Source organism: Macrosteles quadrilineatus, unplaced genomic scaffold (genome assembly GCF_028750875.1).
Source record: "Macrosteles quadrilineatus isolate MER2022 unplaced genomic scaffold, UCM_ALF_1.0 Scaffold_4__1_contigs__length_99947679, whole genome shotgun sequence".
Classification (NCBI taxonomy): domain Eukaryota; kingdom Metazoa; phylum Arthropoda; class Insecta; order Hemiptera; family Cicadellidae; genus Macrosteles; species Macrosteles quadrilineatus.
Window position 1 is genome coordinate 26,272,912 of NW_026542597.1, and position 22,541 is coordinate 26,295,452.

General features: G+C 35.4%; 1 protein-coding gene and 1 long non-coding RNA gene across 2 annotated transcripts in view; one reads left to right on the top strand and one right to left on the bottom strand.

Annotated features, from left to right (window-relative positions):
• Nucleotides 1-7,213, bottom strand: part of LOC128991647 (glypican-4) — a 106,097-nt gene extending 98,884 nt beyond the window's left edge. The window contains exon 1 of the mRNA XM_054414720.1: nt 6,511-7,213. Coding sequence (XP_054270695.1) covers nt 6,511-6,739 — 229 coding nt within the window. The 5' untranslated portion in view covers nt 6,740-7,213. The remainder of the gene's footprint in view (nt 1-6,510) is intronic.
• A 6,892-nt stretch (nt 7,214-14,105) lies between these two features.
• LOC128991285 (uncharacterized) lies at nt 14,106-17,322 on the top strand. The gene is made up of 3 exons (XR_008490625.1): nt 14,106-14,220; nt 16,337-16,511; nt 17,175-17,322. It is a non-coding gene; the product is annotated as an uncharacterized LOC128991285 (long non-coding RNA).
• Nucleotides 17,323-22,541: the final 5,219 nt, after the last annotated feature.

Genomic DNA, 22,541 nt, shown 5'->3' on the forward strand with positions numbered 1-22,541 from the left:
GACATTTCAGAATAGGCTTCTACTTCCGAAAATGACAGATCGGCCACATAGTAACGTGCTATTTCCTGTTTTTGAATAGCAGGCGCCCCTCCACCCCATGGGGTCCGAACCCAAAACGTGAAAAACGCCGCTGTCGGTGACAGTCGCCCATTTTATTTTTATTGAAAAATTAATCAACCGAACGAAAGGACCGAGTTTTCCGCACCGGTTGTCGTGTTTTTGCTGTGAACGCGCGAAGAGGCACTCCAAAGCGCTCTAATTGACTGATTTCACGGGTAGCGAGTGTTATACGCGATTATTGCTTTAACGCGCCGCCGCGTCGCGCCACTGTCGAAAAATCGCCGAAATGAGATTAGTTGTTGAAGTTTTGAAATTAAGCTGGTAGCTGTCAGCTCGGGGTATCAGGGGATTCAGTATAATGTGACTTCTGCAGTTCTGCGTTTGGGTGTGATACACAGTGTGAACGTAAACCCTTACCATTGACCTCTAGTACAGTATTAATAGGCAAGCATGTTTCTTAAACTTTTTTCTCAGCTCTTGTGCATCGCAGGGAAAATCTACACATATTGTTAGAAAGATATTTTCCAGTAGATGTGCAGAATCTCTTAATAATTTAAAATAGGCCTAGGTACAAAAATTAGTACAAAAAATGAATTTAAAATTTAAAAAATTACATGGGCCTTATGGGTTGGCCATGCTGGTGACGAAATATAATCAAATCAAATATCACAAATTATTTCTCAGTACAGGGTGGATTTTTTAACATCTCTAGGAGTAGCCTAAATAATTTCTCTGCAGTTAGGCTATTTAGTTTTCAGTTTGCATAGCATAATTCCCAATCATCCACAAAGTAATTCATCAAAACCATCATCCAACAAACGAGAAGTAAAATCAAGCCAAAAGATCAGTAAACACCAGCAACGGAGGAGACCGATCACAGCAGGTAATCAATTTCCACACCTAATATACCATTACGTCTGTATCCACTTTTTCCAAATCACACAACGCTTGTTGTAAAAACCCAGCACGAAATTGATTTAAACCACACTATTAGCGTTGCTTGACCGCAGCAGCTCGCCTCTCGTGTTCTCGTACTCCGCGGCCCGTGCACGTGTTGAGGTGGATAATGTAAACTGGTAAAACACCACTTTACTCGACAGACTTTCAAGCGACTACTAAACTCTGGTGTTCATTATTTTACAACATGAGAAAAAACCAGAACGTTTTACGGACAGCATTGAGGAGGCTTGATTGAGACCACAATGGAAAACCGATTCGAAAATGTTTACACTGCCACACGAAAATGATATTGCCTTTTAGCGAATTTCCCATATAGGGAATAAGCTATTACCGTAGGTCTAAAATGTTTACACTGCCACACGAAAATGATATTGCCTTTTAGCGAATTTCCCATATAGGGAATAAGCTATTACCGTAGGTCTCATGGTAAGACCTGGACCCGTGATCGATTTAATTCTTCGTTTTGAGGTCCCCAGAGGCCAAAAACACCATCCGTTCAAATTCATATATATGTGCGTGTGTCCGGCTAGCGCGATAACTCGAGCAAAAATGGTCCGATTTTGATGAAATTTGGTATAAACGTGTAAAACTACATTTATTCGAACGAGTTCGCGAACCAGCATGATCGGACTTTGGGAACAGGGGTTTATGGGGGATTTTATGGGGTAAAAATGGGTTTTTCTAATTTTTCACCCTGAAAACATAAAATTTTGCAATTTCTTTCCAAACCATTTTGTAGAGCTCAAAACCAAATAATTTAGTATATTGAAGCATTGTTGCATGTCTAACGGTTACGGAAAAATCGCAAAATAGTGTAAATTTAAAATTACCATGTTATTCTTATGGAGAATAAATACAGTATTGTAGCTTGCTTGTCTATGGACATATTTTAATGAAATTTTGAAATTTTGTTTAGGCCTATTTCATACTAAGCTTTTAATATTTCAATAAAAACCCCCTTTTTCTTCCCTGTAGCAGCAAACCTAAGTACTCATTAATATTAATGATATTTAAATAGGAAATAAATCTGACAATTTTAAGGGAATAACTAAGTGGAATTCCAGCCATGTAGATGGAAATTCGCTTAGTCTGCAGGTTTGCTGCGGCGGGGGTATTTGATTCGTGGTGGTTGTGGATTAAACTATTGAAACGTGGAACATCCATTTTTTGCCATCCTTGGATCAGCTAAAGATGACTGTTAAGTTACAAGTAGGCCTACTAGACCTATACGATAATCCTCGTACAGTAGGCCTATAGGCCTACTAAAATTTAAGAAGACGGGACGACGGATTGACGGAAATTAATTACGATAGTCGATAATTGATAATGAGTGGGCAAGATTCCCTACCTACCACCCTGGTGTTTATAGAGATGTCTGGGAACGTTACCTGAGTTAGCCTTTTAACAACGTCAAATGCAAAAATACAGTTAACAACAATAACTCATTGAACATAACTACCCACCCGTTACCATTTTATAACTGCATATCGTACAGCGTACTGCAGATTACGATCGCACGTACACTCCAGACCAAACATTCCAATCACACTTTAACTCGTGTACATTACACAACATCACGTACGCTCCATTTCTACATCTGCCGTCAAAGCGCATACCGTCGCAAATCATCAGCATGTGCGGTTCAACAAACGCATAAAGCGTAGATCGCATTGCTCGGCTCGTGGGTCGATAACGGTCGATAAGGCAGAATGCAACGTCGGCGTGATTGCCCATCACGGCGGGCACCGGGCACGTCGTGGGAGCGCCGTACGGGCACCGGGCAGTCGTCCAACCCCGCGACATTCCACTCATAAACCGCCGTGTTTATCGTCTCTTGTACACGAGGACGAGTTAATTATCTTGCCCATCCGGAGCCCATAAATTCGCAAACAGTTAGCAACTCGGTTTCAAATTCCCTTGTGACGAGTTTAATACGCACAGTGGCATAAGGCTCGTGGCCAAAAAATTCCAAAATTCTCCACCTCACTTTTATTTCCCACTTTAAAAAATCAACTTAAGACACAGTTGATAGAGGTAATTAATTACACATAGAGTACCACCGAATGCTGTAACGCATTTGTTGCCGTGTGCAATTTACACAATTTGCAGATCACAACTAGTCCAAAATAATTTAAAGGCTAGTAAAATTGTATAGGGTATGGATACCGGTACAAAACTACATAATCATCATTGACTAAGATGACATGTTTAGCCCCTTTAGCTATACCTTATAGTATAGCCTATAGTCAATGATTACTATATAATCAATGCATTGCGGAAACTTATAGCAAATTGAAGTTGTGAAAGTGACAAAAAAAATGCGTCTTGTATCTTTGTTTAATGATCGAGATAGCTCAAATTCCAGTTTATCAGTCCAGATTTGTAGGTATGTGTCTAACTTAAATTAATTTTGTTACATTAATCACAGTTTTCAAACCCGATTAATGTAACAAAATTAATTTAAGTTAGGTTTTTATTGCTCTGTAAAAGTTTATATTTTATGCTAGACCTACTCTCATTAAATTGTGTTTAAATGTTTTCTTTAACATTTTACTGTAATACTTAAATTAACTGTCACAATTAATTGTGTTATTTGTGATATCTTCTAATCTTAATATTGATTATCTTGTTAAAACCCAATTGTAAAATGGTGTTTGCCGTTTATGTTTAAAAATACAAATAAAAATTAATTATAGGTAGGAATATTATAAGATTAGGCTAACATAGATAATGTAGATGTTTACTCATACAACAAAGTGCATAAAATATTATTTTAAGGCATATATTACTGAAGTAGGTTTAGCCTGTTTAACTACGGTACCGTGATTTACATTTTATTTAGGTAGCCTAGTTAAACCTGTGATGTAACCGGTTTCATTTTTTCAATGACCTTTGATACCACTCTCACTTTATCTTAATAAAGTGGTGGGTAAATCTTTATTGCGAAAGTTTAGATATTTTATTTGCCTGCCTAACTTAATATTTAAATACCGGTATCTAAAACAAACACAATCTTTGAACAGTTGAAGTGTAATTGCTTTAAATTTGTTTGCCCTCAGAATCAAGTTTCGAACCCTATTTAAAATGTGCAATTTGTGCATATAGGCTACGTGTCCTCGTATTATTAAGTTATCATATTGCTGACAATGAGCACTACATGTAGCAACCTTATAAGTTACCCTACTGCCTCTGGTGAACTTATTTGTGTACTGTACGATAGTAGAGATTATGATTTGAACGACGAGTGTTAAAGAAGGAGATGACAGCTTTGTTACAGTACCAAGATCAGCTGGTTCTTTTGCTAAGACCCAGAACAGCTGGGTCTAGTTCAGTTTCGAAACCAGTCAAATGTGTTTAGCTTTCCAGGATCGAACTGGCAAAACTTACGCGATCAAACCTCCTTAGGCTTTGATAGTAATTTAATCTCGGGTAGACTTCCGTATCTGTCGGCACAAACAACCAAAAAATCGATGTAACTTAGGTATCATTTGGTTTAGTTAGGATAGGTTAACCTTACATAACCAACCAAAACGATAGGGTCAACCGGGGCTAATATGAACACACCAAAATATTGGGGCTAATATGAACAATGACTTAAAAAGTCATTTATCTGGGATTTTTAATCATGAAAAAAATATAATTAGAAAGGAAATTTATTGTATTTTTTGTGTCCATAATGAGAAAACTTCAAATTTGACTTTTAGGTACTTAAAAAAATACTTTGTTAAAAAACTTTTTTTCCGCCCAAAAAACTTTTCCGCGCAAAGTGAAAACTTTTGTTATAACAATTTTTACATTGGTTGTAGGAATAATCTTAAGCCTGAATTTTGTTAAATAAGAATTGGGGATTATTTTTCTTTTCCCAAAGTTAAAATATATTAATAACAGCCAAAGTTATAAGCTTTCAAAGTTGGGGGGCTAATGTGAACAGTGAATGGGGGCTATTGTGAACAGTACCACCTTCCGCTATGTCGCTACAGTGTTAAAAACACTGGCTGACGGGGAGATCGAAGTGATGGGATTTAAATCCTGTGATGAGGAAAAAAAAATCATTCCTGAAAAAAGAAGATGATATATTTATTGTTTCTACCACTGACATTTTGGGGAAACTTCCAGCCCCTAATGTATGCGGAACCAGTGATAGACATAAGTATGTCTTCGACAAAATTGTCGAAGTTTTTGAGGCGTAAGTTCCTCAATAAACTTCTTTGAAGGCCTTACAGTGATAAAACAGTTTTAATTTTACAAAGACAACAGTTAAGGTGTTGAATAGGCCTAGCCCACATTTTTATATTTACCTAATAGGCCTAAAAGTGCAATAAACTGTCATTTGCCTAAACGAACAATTTGCATTGTCTTAACTTAGGCTATTGTTTTTTTAAGTGCTTTAAACAATTTGTATGTGGAAAAATTTTTTAATAAATACTCAGGTATGTTGACAGACAATTTTTTTCTTGTTTATATCTAATTATTAGCCCTGTATAATATTTATAAATGGTTTTAAAAAAAATGGTTACCGTAGGGCGACCCGCGGCTCTCCAAAGATACCTTCATATCTCAAAAACTATTTAAGATAAAATATTGAGACTTATTGCAACTGGTAGACTAGACCCTAGGCTTGTTCACAACAGCCCCCACATATGCCTAGTGTTGTAAATAACAGAGTTATTAAGAGTGTTCATATTAGCCCCTTTTAGCGGGGCTAATGTGAACAGTGGTTTTTATTTTTTTTTTAATAATGGTTACATTTATGGTTTTTGTTAGTAAATAAATAGATTCAGCTAAAAGAGCTGTACCTTATACACTACTATTTTTTCTTTTCTTCTGTCATTTACCATTTTTGAGTTAATGTCAAAAGTTTACTTTTTTTGTTCATATTAGCCCCGGTTGACCCTACCTATCGAATAATCAATATATTGATCGATATTATAATTCGGTTGTTTGTGCCAACAGATAAGTTAAGTTACAGAAGTCTACCCTTAATCTCAAAGTGATCTGTGGTTTGATATCACAAATCTCTTTTAAGGCACATTTTTAAAGGGCCGCAATCTAAGTGAAAAATATCACAAAAGGCTGTAAGTTTAGATGTTTCAAAGTTGTGAGTAAGCTAGGCCTATTTTAAGATAGGTACCTACCTAAGTAGGTAGGCCCTAGGCTAAGTTAACTTAAGTTAGCCTAATTTAACTTATGTTGTTTGGTAAGTTAAAGCTGAACTTTGATGAACATGATAGGTTATGGTACCTTTAAATCTGAATGCATGCAAGTTATGGTAAATAAGTTGGCCTACGGTACTCTCTCTTTCGTTTCTCATCGACTACTGTAACCAAATTAACCTAGGAAGTTAATAGCGAGTTGTTCAACCTATATAGTAAACAATTATGTAAAACTTGCATTTTTTTGTCGACAGCGAATAATTTAAGATTAAGTTGCATAGGCCTAACTTAAGTTAAGACAAATTCCCAAAAAGTTAGGTTTTAAGTAATCACTCACCTGAGAGAGGTTGTTTCAGCACATCTGTGATGTTCATTTTTCTGCTCTCAAACAGTTGCCTGACACTACTACAATTTATACTGTCACTATTAACACCACTAATAAATAATCCCATCACTTGAAAATATGTAAACACTATGACACACAACACACTTTTATCCAAACAGAACATGTTGGAAAACCAGTTTGTATTCCTAGGTTTATAGTTTCTTTTAGGCACAGTATACATAATGCTAGGCCTTCGAGGAAGCCAATGAATGCCTATGTTAGTAGGCTAAAGACTTATTTTCAAAATCACCAACCTTTGTTTAGAGACACGGACCAATTTAATAGGCCTTCTTAACTTTCCCATAAATAACTTAACTCCAATAGAATTGAAATGGCATAAGGATTATTAAAACCTGTAAGGGCTTTATCTGTGGGAAGGAAATCTTCACTAAGTCAAAAATTAACTTTCGTAAATAAACAAACCACTAAGTTACTGCAACTTTGATCAGCCAGGTATGTGTTTGGTGGGACTAGAAAAAACGGGTTTTAATGAATTAAAACTGTGTCAAGGAAGTAAAATCATGATATGGTAAGAGAGATCTATGAATGGAAAGTCCAATTATCAATTAATAACATGTGTTTTTACCTAATATCACTGAACAATCACAAACGAAAACACAAGCCGACACGACTGAAACTAACCTATGGCGCACCATCTTCTCAACAACTTCCCCCTCCTTCGAGAACAAGAGCTCGCTCTATGATTGGCTTACAACAAAATTGGTTCAAAATATCTTCACTAGAGTGCAGCACAAGTTGGGCATAGGGCGAGCGTTTCAAGGCAGGAATTGGACTAGCCGGGTCTGACTGAAGGGAGGTACAAATGAGGCAAATTTAGTTCAAATTTCCTCCGTGAACAGCGCTGTTTAGAGAGCACAGCAGGCCATGACGTCATCGTTGATTCGGTCGAGTACTCGAGTCGTCAGTCGCCAACTATCGATATAATCGATAGATCCTACTACAATCGATATTTGCCCATCGTAGTCGTACGTTTACGTCATCGTAATCGGACTGGTTGGTTTGTGGTTATGTTACGACAGACACTTGAAAAAAATTGACAGTGTGTTGTGTATATGGAATATACCGCGAAATCCCTCACTATGGGAACATACTCATACTGTATTAACATAAATAAAAATTAATCAGTTTGAGTGTTCTTTATCCAAGGTATTAACTTATACCATGCTTAAACTCTATTTACAAAAACATTGCCAAACTTAGACTCAGGGGCTTCCATGAAATAAGATCAATCATTTATCAATTATGTTAAATATACCGGTTGAAATAGAAATCTTTAGCTTGAAATGATTGGTTAACTTGGCAAAAAATGGTTTATTTAGGTCCCTTTTTCGTTTAGCTTTTAAAGACTGGTTCAAAGGCATTCATTTTCATTCATTACGGTTCCAAAGCCAATTTATATTAACTTAGGCCAGTTTCTGTCTTGGAGTTAATTTTTAAGAATGCCATTAATAAATCAGCACTATTGATAATTTATAGCGGACAAGTCTTGCTTTTTTTATTAAGTTGTATCCTCCCAATAAATAATTTTGAATAATGTATAGGTAGGCTACACCTAACGTACCTAATCGAATATAGGCAAGCTATAACGGGTAGGCTAAGTTACTATAATATTCCTGTACAAATAATTTAATTTGGTCAAAGATGGTGTCAAGATTTACCCAGGGATGTAAATCTCACCAACCTTTCCACCAGAATAATGATATATGTAGGCCTAGTGCAAGATAACAACAATCCTAAGTTGAAAACAATAATAGACCCCAACTAATTTGTATGAGTCACAATAGATCCAAAAAACTTACCTTAACTTTGAAAATAAATTTGGCATAAAATAGTTTCAAACTGTAGTTTTTGGAATAAAAAGGATCAACGAAATTGCAGGAAAAGATACGGCACTTACACAACATATCATCCTCTCTTCGCTTCTCACGTCAGATTTGACATTACCGGTACATTACTTTGTTAGATAAAATATATTATTAAGTCTAAGAAAACTGCTATTAACAATATAAGAGGTTCTACCCGCAAATTCACGGGTGTACAGAAGCCACCATTAAATTAATTCAACTTTGACTTTATATTTCATTTAAAGGGCCCAAGTTCGAGAAATTGTCATCTGAAAGGATGGTAAAAAAGCATTGGAGCCTTCAAACCTTACGTCCTAAGGTGGGTAGGGTTGTACCTGAACTCGCCGCTCTCTTTCACGTCTTTAATACTTTACTTAAATACTTGTCAATGAAATGGCGACCTGTTAAAAATCGGTTACAACCTCTTGGAACGAACGACATACATGGTTTGTTAATCTCATATTCATCGTGTTTCGAACACCTTTAAACACTCACTTGTATCAAACGGCTAGAGATAGCTTCACTGTCTATTCACCGCACCTCTTTTAAGAACATAAACCAACAAACTATATTGTAAATTGCATTGGCCAGCTGTTGTTCAGTAAATTACTCAAATAACGTTAACTTCCAAAACATGCAAGGCGTAGCCCTTTGGAAATCAGTCTGTGGGGCAGACCTCTTAGGGAGTTTGTCCATATCAAAACTTTTCAGAAAATCTACACACTCTAAGCTTCATTTTGATATTCCATATGTCTATATTTTTTATTGGTAAATGGCCTTAACCGTTTACATAACATTTGTTTGCATATGTTTTAACATTTGTTTTAATATGTTCCTACCCATATAACACATACATCAATTGAACATTAAATTGATGTTCAAGAATGTTCAACTGAACATCGTATGCACATTCATGTTTGTACAAATTACGACTATTTAACGTTCAATTATTGTACAAACGTCACGATCAATATCTCGATCGTACCGATGAGCGCGTATCTCGATCAATTGATGATCAATTTTACATCAAATTGTTATTCAATTTAGGTTAAATTAAGATTCAATTGGACATCTAGTGAACATCATATGCACATTCATGTTTGTACAAATTGAGACTATTTAATGTTCAATGAATGTACAAACGTCACAAACATTGATGTGTATATTTAGTCCAATTGATGATCAATTTGATATAAAACTGTAATTCGATTTATGTACAATTGGACATTACGATTATTTGACTAAAACAGTGAAAAGCCGCAATCTTTGGTGACACACAAAGTGTCTGGTTCAGTTATCTATTTCAACTATAAATTTTACATTAAAAAATAAATCTATTTTTCAACTTTTGGTGGATAAAAACTCAAAGTTTAGACAAAACTATTTATTATATTCTATGCAAGTTAAAACCAAATTATGTAAAGAAATTACAAAAACTTATAAAATCAAATAAAATGGAAATAAATGTTTCTTCGTTCACTCCAATCCTAATCATTGATGGTTGCGACAGCAGCACTTTTTGCCCTGAAACAAATATAAAAGATTAACTTAATTATCGGTATGATTGTAGTCAATATTAATCATGCTGGGGTCTTGAATGATCAGGACTGCTTGTCAAAGAGTAGAGTTTAACATTATTCATTTTATTTAAATATTTGCATAGGCCTAAGGCATTATTTCAAAATATTCTAATAAGAACGTGTAATAAATTGACGTGACAACAAATCAGCTAAGTTATTAAAAACACACATTATCTTCGAATGTGAATGTTCCGGGCTCCTGCATGTGCTGACAGTTTAATCGGTTAGTATGAAAAACACAAAATGTGAACACATCGACAGTTTGATTGCCGATACACATTGAAGTAGCCTACACAAAATTTAGTCTATAAGTAAGTTAGGCCTACTTTGTTCTTACTAATCAATCTTAGTCGTTCATATTTATAATTTGTCGATTGGATTTGATTCTACGACTAATGATAATAACACTTTTAAATAATTTAAAACAATGATATTATTGCATTGTGGTTGGGTTGGGTTAGATAAGGACTCAGGGTCTCGGCGCGTCAACCATAGCGTATTATGCATTACATTCTTACTTTTGTTTTACATTAAATAGGCCTAGGTCTACTCAATGAATGTACCATTATTGCTATATGATTACCGTAACTAATTGAAGGTGAAATAACTTAGGTACCGGTAATCAATAGATTGACTTGTTTGTAAACACCAATAGTAATATGAGGCGATGAATTTGAATATCAAAGTTTTAACTCAATTAGCCTACACTATGTATTGGCTAAATCTTAGAGGGTTATAGATAGTCCATCTCTAAATCCAATGGAGCACATTACGCACATCACTGCAAGAGCAAACTCCATGATTGGATTCATCCTAAGATCAACAAAGGGTTTCAACTCTCCCCTTACTCTCGTGACCTTATATAAAGCCCTTGTTCGTCCAATACTTGAGTATGGTTCCACAATTTGGTCCCCTCATCAACTGAACCACATTAACCAGTTGGAAAGCATCCAGCGCCGCTTCGTCAGACTTCTTGGATGTAGGCTTGGGTTTGACTACCTACGTACTCCTGTGAGTGAGGTCGAATCTCTTTTTGGCCTCACCCCTCTTCACGTGAGGCGGCAACACTCGGACCTACTGACACTTTTCAAGTTGGTTAATGGGCTCCTGGACTGTCCGGATCTACTCTGCGGCATCCACTTGCATATACCAACAGGAACCCGTTCCAAAACGATATTCCGTAGACGCTACCAACCCACCTACTATGCAGCTAACAGCGGCCTTTCGAGACTTCTACGTACTGGGAGTGATGTCGCAATCCACCTGGACTTCTTCCACGACTCATTGTCCTCGTTCCGGAGAAAGGTCGCCTCCCTGCTTATGTGATAATAATTCTAGTCACTAACTGTAGAATCTCACCTTCCTTAGCTCTAGTCGAATTAATCGTTCCTGTTGTTGCTGCCAAGTATCACCTCTCATGTCATGTTTTTTTTTTTGTAAAATCAAATTTTTTGCCACATTGTACTATTATCCAAAACTATCTTCACTGCTTCTAATTTATATTGTTAACTTATCGTCTTTCCTTGTCTATTTTGTTATTTTTGTTATTGCTATTGTTATTGTTATTCAAGATTGTTATTATATAGTATCTATTACTTGTTACTTGTTAATTTTTGTTCATTAATTATGTTCTTGCTGTTACCACTCACTGTTGCATGTATTTTGCCATCTTTTAATATTGTATACATTCTTGTAAACTGGTGTAAACCGTTGGGAAATAAATAAATAAATAAATAAATAAATAGATAGTATTAACTTAGGCCTATTATTATTTGAAATTAGTTAAGTTAACTTTGGTTTTTTTTTCAATTTGTTTGGTTATAACTTTTATAAGTAAATAAGGCCTATTTGCTTTATAAAAAAAAAAAAAAAAAAAAAAACGCAGATTAGAGGATACGCGTCTGGTTACCGAATGTGGATTACTTAGGCACCCGGCATTGACGTCACCGGGTTGTGGGGGACCGGAACACCATTTCCACAACGATACGATATTTAGCCATTGGTGTTCGTGGTGTGTAGATAAAGTACATGGCTGATGTACATGAGGTATCTAGATCGAATCACATCGGTGATAGGCCCTAGAAGTTACTAACTTTTTGTCAAAGATTTTGCTTAGAATCCCATTTCTGCTTAACTGTACATCTTTGGTTAGAATTTTTGGCATTTATTTTTATTTTATGAACAGAATTTAACCTTCATTTGATTTGTTCATTATCAGCAAGTTTGGTTGGTTAGGTTAGGTTATGACTGTAGGCATAACTGCCGGACGCATAATCCACGTCCACGGTCCCGGTTGCGTATCCTCTGCGAAAAGGATAACTTAACCTAATGTTATTCTTAAGCAAGTGAGCAAGTTATTCTTAGAACAAAACAGAAAACATTTTTTTTTAGTTTATTATGAATTTCTGTAATTTAGGCCTATAAGTTAACTGTAGGCCTAAGTTTATTCCCAGCATACAAATTAACGATAACAAAATTAAATTTAAGATGCTCATGATACTTAAAATCAATAACTTAGTTTCACATACCGTACCGGTAGGCTATTACCACCTATGTTTTATTAGTAATAAAGGGTACGGTACAGTTTCTTAACTGGGCTATGCTGATATCGATTTAAACTATCGATTCGATTAGTAAACCTTCATGCGATTTTTTCACCGTCAGCAAGTTTGGTTGGTTAGGTTAGGTTATGATAGTTTAATTTTACATTATAATAGATAAATTTTAAAATATCGATTACTAACCAATATTTCCAATTCGATACAGTAGTTTCAATCGATATTAGCATAGCCCAGTTAAGAAACTGTACCCGTAATAAATCTTGTAATAAGATCTGGGTAAAGTTTCTTAACTGGGCTATGCTTATATCAATTGAAACTATCGAATTGTAAATATTGATTAATAATCGATATTTTTAAAATATATATCTTTTTTTAATATATTTTAAATTTTTTAAAATATATCTATTATAAAATTAAACTATCGTAACCTAACCTAACCAACCAAACTTGCTGATGGTGAAAAAATCGCATGAAAGTTTGCTAATCGAATCGATAGTTTCAATCGATATTAGCATAGCCCAGTTAAGAAACTGTACCCTAAGATCTAAAACCCTTAAAAATTTTGTTGGATTATTTTATTCTCAGTTGGCCTATGTGGTGATTCACAAAAGTATTTACCTTGCCTAGCCCCTAGCTGCATGCCATTAATGTATTTTTAAAACAACTATGACAATCGTGTGATGTGTAAATAAGTTTTAATGGAAAATTAGATTAGGTAAGTTTACTGGTCTAAAAGCTTAAAAACAGGTTGATAAAAGGGCCTAAACGTACTTGATTTCTACCTCAACAACATTAGCAAATAAGAGACCCTCTGTGTAATTTAATTAGACACTCAGGTGTGTGTTGTAAGTTACGGGGGAGGCCGAGATTAGTTTGAATGTCCTGTTTTTATTCTGAAACAACCTGGTCATCCTACTCTGGGCCTGACTTTTACAAACACAAATCAATGACTAGCCTATGCCTATATTAACTAAGCAAATCAGGTTAAGATTAGGTTTTTCTGGGTTTGGACTATCATGTGGTCCATAATACAAATTAAAAATAGCCATAACTTAAGCCTAATTATTAATACCTCAAAAGTTAATTAGGAATAATTACTTACCTTTAACTTTAAACTGTATGTAGGCCCATAAATAAATAGTAAACTTAAACTTAGTAACTTAGTTGAAGTGAAGGAGGAGAGTGATGAGGAAAGAACATAAACATAAACAAACGGCAGCCGACAGCCATACAATAACGAAAGTCGAAACGATACGATATTAGTACGAGTACGATATTCCACCTTCAACAGATCGCTCAATCGATTACGTCAACAACTTTTTTTCTGACAGCTGACGTCATCGAATCCTCTTCTGTACCTCCCTTGAGTAAATCCCGGACTAGCCTACTGCGCATGCGCAAACTATAAAATTGAGCTGATCTCAAATGAACGACTCTCATACAATTGAAGCAAAAGAGTTGTTTACTGTTCTGTCGTTCTGTCATTTGTCTGCCCCTGCCGTGCCCCATACCATAGCGAGTTTTCAAAGTCTTAAGTGAAGTGTTTAAGTTGTGTTTAAGTCTGTTTTTAAGTCGGATTTGAGTCAAGGCCCCACTTGAGTGTATAAAAGATAGTTTATTGTTATGCGTTCTACCGTGCCAGCCCCGTGCACCCTTGTAAGTTAGTTTTTATAGTCTTTAAAAGTGTTTGTTGTGTGTTGTTCCAAGTGTTGTCCAAATAAAACAATAAGCATTAGCTGTTATTATGCTATTGTATTGCATTTACTTAGTTTAGTAGCTCTTAAGTAAAATTTTATTGCTGTATCATCACACAGTTAGGACATGGTTAGGACTACCGGTACCTACCGACATTTCCCATAAACATTGCAAAAGGACGAATCTTATAATTATATAAGAACTGTCTAGGCTGTGTGGTAAAAGGCACTTACAAAATAAGTTACCAAGCGGTGTAACTTTCATATTAGAAACCCTTGGGTGAGTTGTATAAAGGCCTAACTTAATCTTTAGGTTGACACATTTAACCCTATAGGCCTAGCCTGTAAACCATTAACTGTTTGGAAAAAAGTCTATGCCTTAGGCTAAATATGGTCCTTGAGCCAATTAAATGTGTAGGCTAACTAACATTAAAATAACTTAGGCCTTGGCTAGGCTTTGCATTACGCTGGCGTACAGGGCAAGGCTAGGTTCCGCTATCAATAGACAGGCCTACACTATAGTACCCTACTAGGTTACTATATTATACTTATTAGGTATCTCATTCTTTGGCGTTTCCTGTTAAAGGGAACATTCATTATTATTGATAATTTCTTTTCGATATAAGCTTATAAATATTTTTGTTTTACTTCACGATCCATGACTTATTCCTTCTGTTATCTTCAAACACATTTAAATGATCTACTAATTTAGAAGTAGGCTGAACCTTGTTTAGCAAACATTTAATAGCCTCTTTTATTGGATCAAACTAAGCTAAACTAACCTATAACATAACTAACCAAACTTGCTGTATGATTTACGTTACCGTTTCAAAATTTTGTTTAATAACAGAAAAGGCATGGGGAATGGCTGTCAAACGGAATTTTGAAACGTTTGGCCTAAGTTACAGCAAGTTTAGTTGGTTTAGAACATTATCAATTCAATAAGTTCTTATAGTTTAATTAACCTTATTTGTTTAATTGTTTGTTGATAGGCTACTAAACAATATTTATTTAATCCTTATCGAAGTTGTCAACTGATATGTTTTAATTGGTATTAGGCTATCAATATACCTAACGGACAGAAAAATAAAATTTCGATATTCGAAAAGGAATTATCTATAATAATGAATGGTGGAATTTATATTTTATATTTAAGTATTCCCTTTAACAGGAAAGTACCCATTCTTTACATTATACTTAGCCTTTGTAAAGGCTACTCACACATATAGGCTCTAACTTAATAGCTTAGAATGCTGTAACCTTTTGAAAGAGGCATTTCCTCGCGCTGTTGTAATAGTCAGAATATTAAAACATTGTTTGTTTAATTTAAATGGCGGTTTGTTTGAAATTATTTAGAGTAACGTGGCCATGAGAAACGTGCTATTTGAAACTCCAACGAAAGAAAAATATATGTTAAGTTAAAAACTATTAAATTGTAGTTATTTGTAGCGCCCAAAAACTGTTGTACCGTTACCTACTTTTAAGAACAAACTACTGTCTGCCATCTACTTAGTGATGTAAATTTTTTTATATAAAATTTTTTCTTTAGTTGGGGTAATTTTGATGAAACAATACATTTACAGTCTTCATTTTATGCTAGAATGTTCTACTATAAACAATGTAGGCTATTAAGAACTGCAGTAAAGTCCTTTAGAGAACCTGCAATCATTATTGGGTGAAATAGCAGTTCGTTGTACAAATCGTAGGCTACTTGATATTATTCCCTGCAATATAAATTCCGATTTTTGTTTTGAGTACTAAAGGTATCGTGATATGAATATTTAAAGCCATAGAGTCTTTTCAAATAGACTTTCACACTGTGCTGTGGTGGTTAAACAAGGTTAGTTCAGTTTGGTTTAGTTTATGTTAATAAAAACCAGGTAACACCTAAATACAGTAAATCCAAATTGTTCCAATAGCATCATCATTGGGTTGGGTTAGTGTTGTACAGTTTTGTATCAAAACTGATTGTCAAAAGCGCCAAATTATACCTAGTCGTGTCTTTTCATGAGTAACTTAGCTTATAGAAAAAAGCTAAAAATTTTGTTAATGATACCTTGTTTGTTTATAAACTATAGGCCTACCACTTTCAAAAGAAGCAGCCCAGAACCATGGCTGTCTCGCGCACGTAGGGGTGAAGGGTGATGGTGGGGAAGGGCCTGGAGCAGTGGTGGCCCGGATAAGTCGTTGGGGTGAGGTGTCTTTCCCCACCACTCTGACTCTCCTGCTGTCCTGCATGCACGACTCAAACAGGTGTGTGGTTTTTTTCTATGTGGTAGGCCTATAAGCTAACATAACCTAAACGCCGCAATGGTCTGTAAAAGATTGGTGGGTGGTCCTCTTTTTAAAAAGACCCAAAGGCTAACAGATTAATACTGTTAATACTGTTCTATGAAATGGCGACCATACAATGTAGGTATTTTAAGCCAAGTATGGATGGAGATGAGTGTAGGATGAGTGGCGCAATCTTGTAGTCTTGTTAGTGACTAAGGCCGACATGTTCCTTAGACACAGCTGTTAATTAAAAGCTGTTCTTGTGTTAAGGATATGAGTGTTAAGGAGATATAAGGATATAACAGTGATTACTAGTCTAAATACAATGCTCTACTACATTTTAGTCAAATACTGTATATACAGTATGCATTTAAACGGTCACTTTTAATGAGTTTTTGGGACGTCAGTTTAACCAGAAAACCCATTATCCGGACTGGCCTCGGTCCTGAGAGTCTATTGTCTATAAGAGAGGGAGTCTATTGTACTGTATATTTTACTACGTTATAGTGACACGAATAAAAAAATAACAAAAAACTTCATGCAATAACCCCATAGTACTACAACAATATGTTTACTACGCTGTAGGCTTCACATTGAATGTGTTTTATTAAATTAAAGCTAAAAAAGAGTTTTTTGTTACAGAGTCATTGATTGAGGTGCTGGTGAACTGATCGAAGACTTAAAAATGTTTTGCTATAGTGTGAGGTGTGATAGTACGGACTGTTGTGATAAATTACCACTGTTTATGATTTACTTTATATGTTTTAAAATAAATGTTCTACATAAACTATTAAAATTGAATGATCATTTACAATGCCATTATTTCCAGCTGTAATATTTGTTTATACTTCTTTTAATTATTTTTTTACTTTGTTTCTAAACATAAGTTCTGATGTAGTCAATATTTGCATAATCCCAATGTGTAATCACTTGCACTTTCAAAAATATAAAATAGTAAACACAACAGCTTTTTATATACCATTGTTATTATTTATTGGTGTTTTTGTATTGCAATCGTTAAGTTGCATGCGTAGTTGCAGATGCATTGGTCTGTTTAAATGTATAAAGGAGCTAAAATAAAATCTGAAAATTACAGACTAACAAAGACTATTCAAACAAAGGAGTTGAAGTATGTAAAAGATTCCTAAAACTCTTATTTTAAATTTGGTAAGTTTAATTTGATACCAATATCAAGTGTTGACCTTATTTCCTATATTTTCTCTGGATGGTATTTCAATTTATTTTATAATTGCAATGATTCTGCTTCACTCAAATTCCAGGGCATGGACTGCAATCAACATCTGCCAACATCAAATTTGATAAAATCTAAAAATTTGTTAACTCACTTGTATATACTGTTGTAAGAAAGACTTAGTAAACCAAAAGTATGGCTTTTATTCATTCAAAATTACAATCATGTTTTAGTTAAGAACAAATACAATATTTACAAACAAATCAAATAATAAATATTATCAGGTGATAATGTTCACATCACCACATATACCGTATAACATTCAAATACAACATGAAAAATAATAGGATTTCCTGGAATTTTCCAAAATGTTTAAGATCATTCTAAACATCCCAGGCAATTTCCTTGAATATAGCCTACTCAGATAACTCAACAAAAACATTCTAAGAAAATTTGTATATAGAAATCTGGAGAACATTCTCAGAATATTGTGGAAAAGTACTCTGGAATATTCATGGTATGTTCTGAACATAAGTTTAAATTATTAATTTTGTCAAGTACCACAAAATAACTTGAAAAATACAAAAAAACAATGTTTTTAGGGCAAAAAATGGGAAAACCCAATTTTTAGTCCATTCCCATAGTCAGTAGTACCGAATACTTCAAATCGTCATGGAGGTAGCTAACAGCAGCTGAACTGAACTGAACTAGTAAGTTATGACTCATGAGTCGACTCGTTGAAGACCAAATACAACTGAGTTGGTCCTTTCTGGCGCATGCGCAGTAGGCTAGTCCAATTCCTGCCCTGAAACGCTCGCGATATAGGAATGAGGAATGACTATCGAGTATCGACAGGTCGATGTTAACCATCGATTTCAACAATCGACGTACCGATAACAAAATTCGAGTGTTTCGTCTTTCGTCTGCTTTCTTCCGAAATTCGAAGGAGTGCTAGCGGCTAGCTGCCACTAAAATGTATTACAAATTAACAGATTTGTGCTTAATTTAGGGGAAGGGGAAGCATCTCAACAATGTAGGCTAATAGCTAAATGTTACTGTCACATCACATAACATAAAATTGTTCTGTTGTTTGTTGATGTGGTCTCCCTCTACTCTACATACGCTCGCTAGACCAGTTAGCGATATTTTTGGAGCCTTTCAATTGAATTGTGTCTATTCAATTGTTCAAATGTCTATTTATTTTTGAGACCAAAACATTCTAATATCCATATATAAATTCCAAAGTACCCATGAACTTTTAAGATAACTACCTACAAGCCATAAACTATGTACTCAAAATGTTCGTCATGACGAGAAACCTTGTGCAAAACTATCCATTATTTCGTAAATAGCCCTTTAAGGTTGTACCTAATAATGTTAAAAATACCTCAGCTGTTCTGAATTATATTGAAGTTTAAATCAACTACTTGATTCCCGTTCGTAGGATGGGCCAACAGCTAGTATTCATTAAAACTAATTCAATTTGATAGTGGAAATAGTTATTTTGTGTAACTAGTGGGCTGCTCGGCTGCTGCACACGAGAGCAATGTTTACGCACGAGCCGGAGGCGGGTGCGGAATGATCTCGAGTGCAGCAAAGGCCTTTTGCACTCGTGTTACACATTATATTTTGCCTACAGTCACTATAAAGCATATAAATAAGTCTTTCAAACACTATACAACACGTTTTTAGGTTCAGCTGGCAACACAAATGGTGCCCTTCTGCCCTAGAGAAAGTAGTACCCGCGGTCCGTCCGTATCACTCCGCTATTTTTCCTCGGCAAGAAATGTGCTCCGCGTTTTGAGAATATAGTTCCTTATGTTTTAGTAATTTGAAGTGGTTTCCGCGCCTAAAAAAACACTTTAAAGGTATTTTCTTCTTTCTTGTTTATTAAGATCGTAGGAATGTTTTAAAAACGTTTAAAAGAAAAGTCCAGAAAGTTCAAAAATACCGAAACTAAACACGAAATTACAGGGTTTTTTTCTTGTGTCTACGCCAGTGGCATTTTTGTAATGATGTCAAACACTTAGTATTATTATCTTTAAGTGTTGCCAACCTATTTCCAAGCGTACACGGATTACGTGAATAATAGAACCACGCTGTTTTGTGTCGTTTCGTTGGAATCCTGATGTGCGGCAGAGAATAAACCGTACGGCAAAGTATAAATATACAGCAATTAGCAGCTTTCTGTACTATAAACAGTACAAGGAAGCCAACTTTGGAGATGGTTTGAGTCGTATCTTAAAGACCGCACCTTAGCTGTCAAGTTTGCAGGAGCCAAGTCAATCCCTTTCCCTGCAGTTTCAGGAGTCCCCCAAGGTTCTCATTTGGGTCCATTTCTTTTCAACATATTTGTTAACGATGTTGTGGATATTATCGACTCTCAGTGCTTGCTGTTTGCTGACGATATCAAGGTTTTCAAGTGTATAAAATCTCAAGCAGACTGTTCCACCCTTCAACAATGTTTGCACTCAATCGACAACTGGTGTCTGGATAACAGCATGGATATCAATGTTTCAAAGTCTGCAGTAGTATCTTATCACCGTACCGAGCAACGTATTGACTTCTTCTACACGATGAATATAATGCCATCCTGCCACGGAAGAGTGCCATACAAGACCTAGGAGTTTTAATGTCATATCATTTAAACCCAGACCTGCACGTAAATACGATCTGCAATAAAGCCTCTAAAGCTTTTAGGTTTTGTCATTAGATGTGGTAGATACGGACTGGATGTCAATGCTCTGAGAACTCTTTACATGACTCAGGTTAGGCCTGTGCTGGAATATGGCAGCTTTGATATGGAATCCACATCAAATCAACCACATATCAAGGGTAGAAAAAATTCAGAATCGCTTTCTTCGCTCTATTGGCGTCAAGTTGGGCCATGAATTCTATACAGTGCCGATTGAAGATATTCGCATCGATATGTGCCTTCCTCGACTGAGCGACCGTAGACAATCTGCAGACCTGTCTTTCCTCTGGAAGTTGTTGAACGGCGAAGTTGATGCACCAGAAATACGTCGCCTAATTAATTTCCACGTTCCTCGACACTTCAGGCATATTCAACTCTTCAACAAAGCTTCTTTTTCTACAAACTACGCCTTCCACAGTACAATTCCACGGCTCCACAGACTTGGAAATCAAGCATGCCAACATGTTGATATGTTCACCTGCAAACTAAGAGCTATTAAAAATATCCTAGTTTAAGCTGTTATTGTTATGTGGTTGATGAGAATGTGTCCTGAGGTCACTGTCTGGATTTTGCTGCCTTGTTTGTTTACACTTTCACAAATATTTATTGCAATGTTAAAATTTGTTCACTCAGTTTACGTCACCGTTATTATATTATTGTCATGGTTTTTTTTTGTCTTGTCTGTCAAATATATTTATATTTTTGCTCGTAACTGTTATTATATATTAAAATATTTATCAATTAATTGTTATCTAGATTTGGTTACTGGTATCGTTATTTTTCTAAAAATGTTTATGCATGTTTACTGTTGTCTAGTAAGATGAATCTGTATCTGGCTTATATATATTTATAAATATTTATCTTGTAACTTGAATCTCATGTATTATTGACTGTAAAAATGGTGTTTACCGTATAAATAAATAAATAAATAAATAGACTTTGTCGGGGGACTGTAGGAAAAAATATATTTCTATAGTTGGCCAAAAATACTGATGTTCGACGAAAACATCGATAATTGATAGTAACAAAAACATCGGTAACACTGTCGATGCTTTTTGCTTATCCCCCTGTTACACTCAATCTCCGAAATCGGACAATGTCCGAAATTTTTACCCACTCCGCGATGTGCATAGTGAGCACTCCCACGTCGTGGAGTGAGCATTTTATTTCGGACATTGGCCGAAACGAAATGCCCAGACCACGTTGTGGGTAAACTAAATTATTCAAAAGCCGAAGTCAAAACCTTCTTCGGCGATTGAGTAAATCAGTTTACCCACAACGTGGTCTGGGCATTTCGTTTCGGCCAATGTCCGAAATAAAATGCTCACTCCGCGACATGAGTATTTCTAGTTTGCGTAAACGCCGAATAGCCTGTATAAATTACCGTATACCCAAAAATCTACATGAAATCCACAATCACTAGGTAAAATTAATAAAATTTATGTGTGTGATTATTTAATGTATAAATAGCGTTTTAGAAAATACAAGAAAATTGCAAATTACCGAATAGGAACAAATATAAAAAGGCCCATTACAAGTACATTGAAATTATGTTTTTCCGCTTTACAAAAATAGGAGTAACCTTAAAACGCCAATTATCACACAGTTCTTGTTACATCTTTCTTTTACTTATTGGCACAAGAGGTGCTGCAATGGCATTTTACGTTTAACTTAATAAGTTTACATGATTTACTCAAACAGTTCTTCTTGCAACCACCTTATAAAACCTTGTTTGGATCCGGATGACAACATCGCTTCTTTTTGTACGATTACTTGGTTATCGGTACATCCTTGGTGCAAAGAAATTTATTTGTAGCCACCTGGAGTTTGTTTCTCGAAAACTGTTTGTCCAGAACTCCATGTCTTGTGCCAAGAGTGTAGACTTAGGCGGGTTACACACCGGTATCGCGGATATGATGTCGCCGATATTTCTGATGTCGCGGACATGATGTCTGCGACATGTAATAAAATGCAACCATGGGAAGAGGCACGTGCTGCCGACATGAAAGTGAAGGAATCACAACATTCATCAGTTTAAATAATGTCATCGTCAGAAAAAGATGATATGTTGTTGCTGTTGTTCTTTCTACAAAAACATTAAAGATAACTTCATGGTAATTTT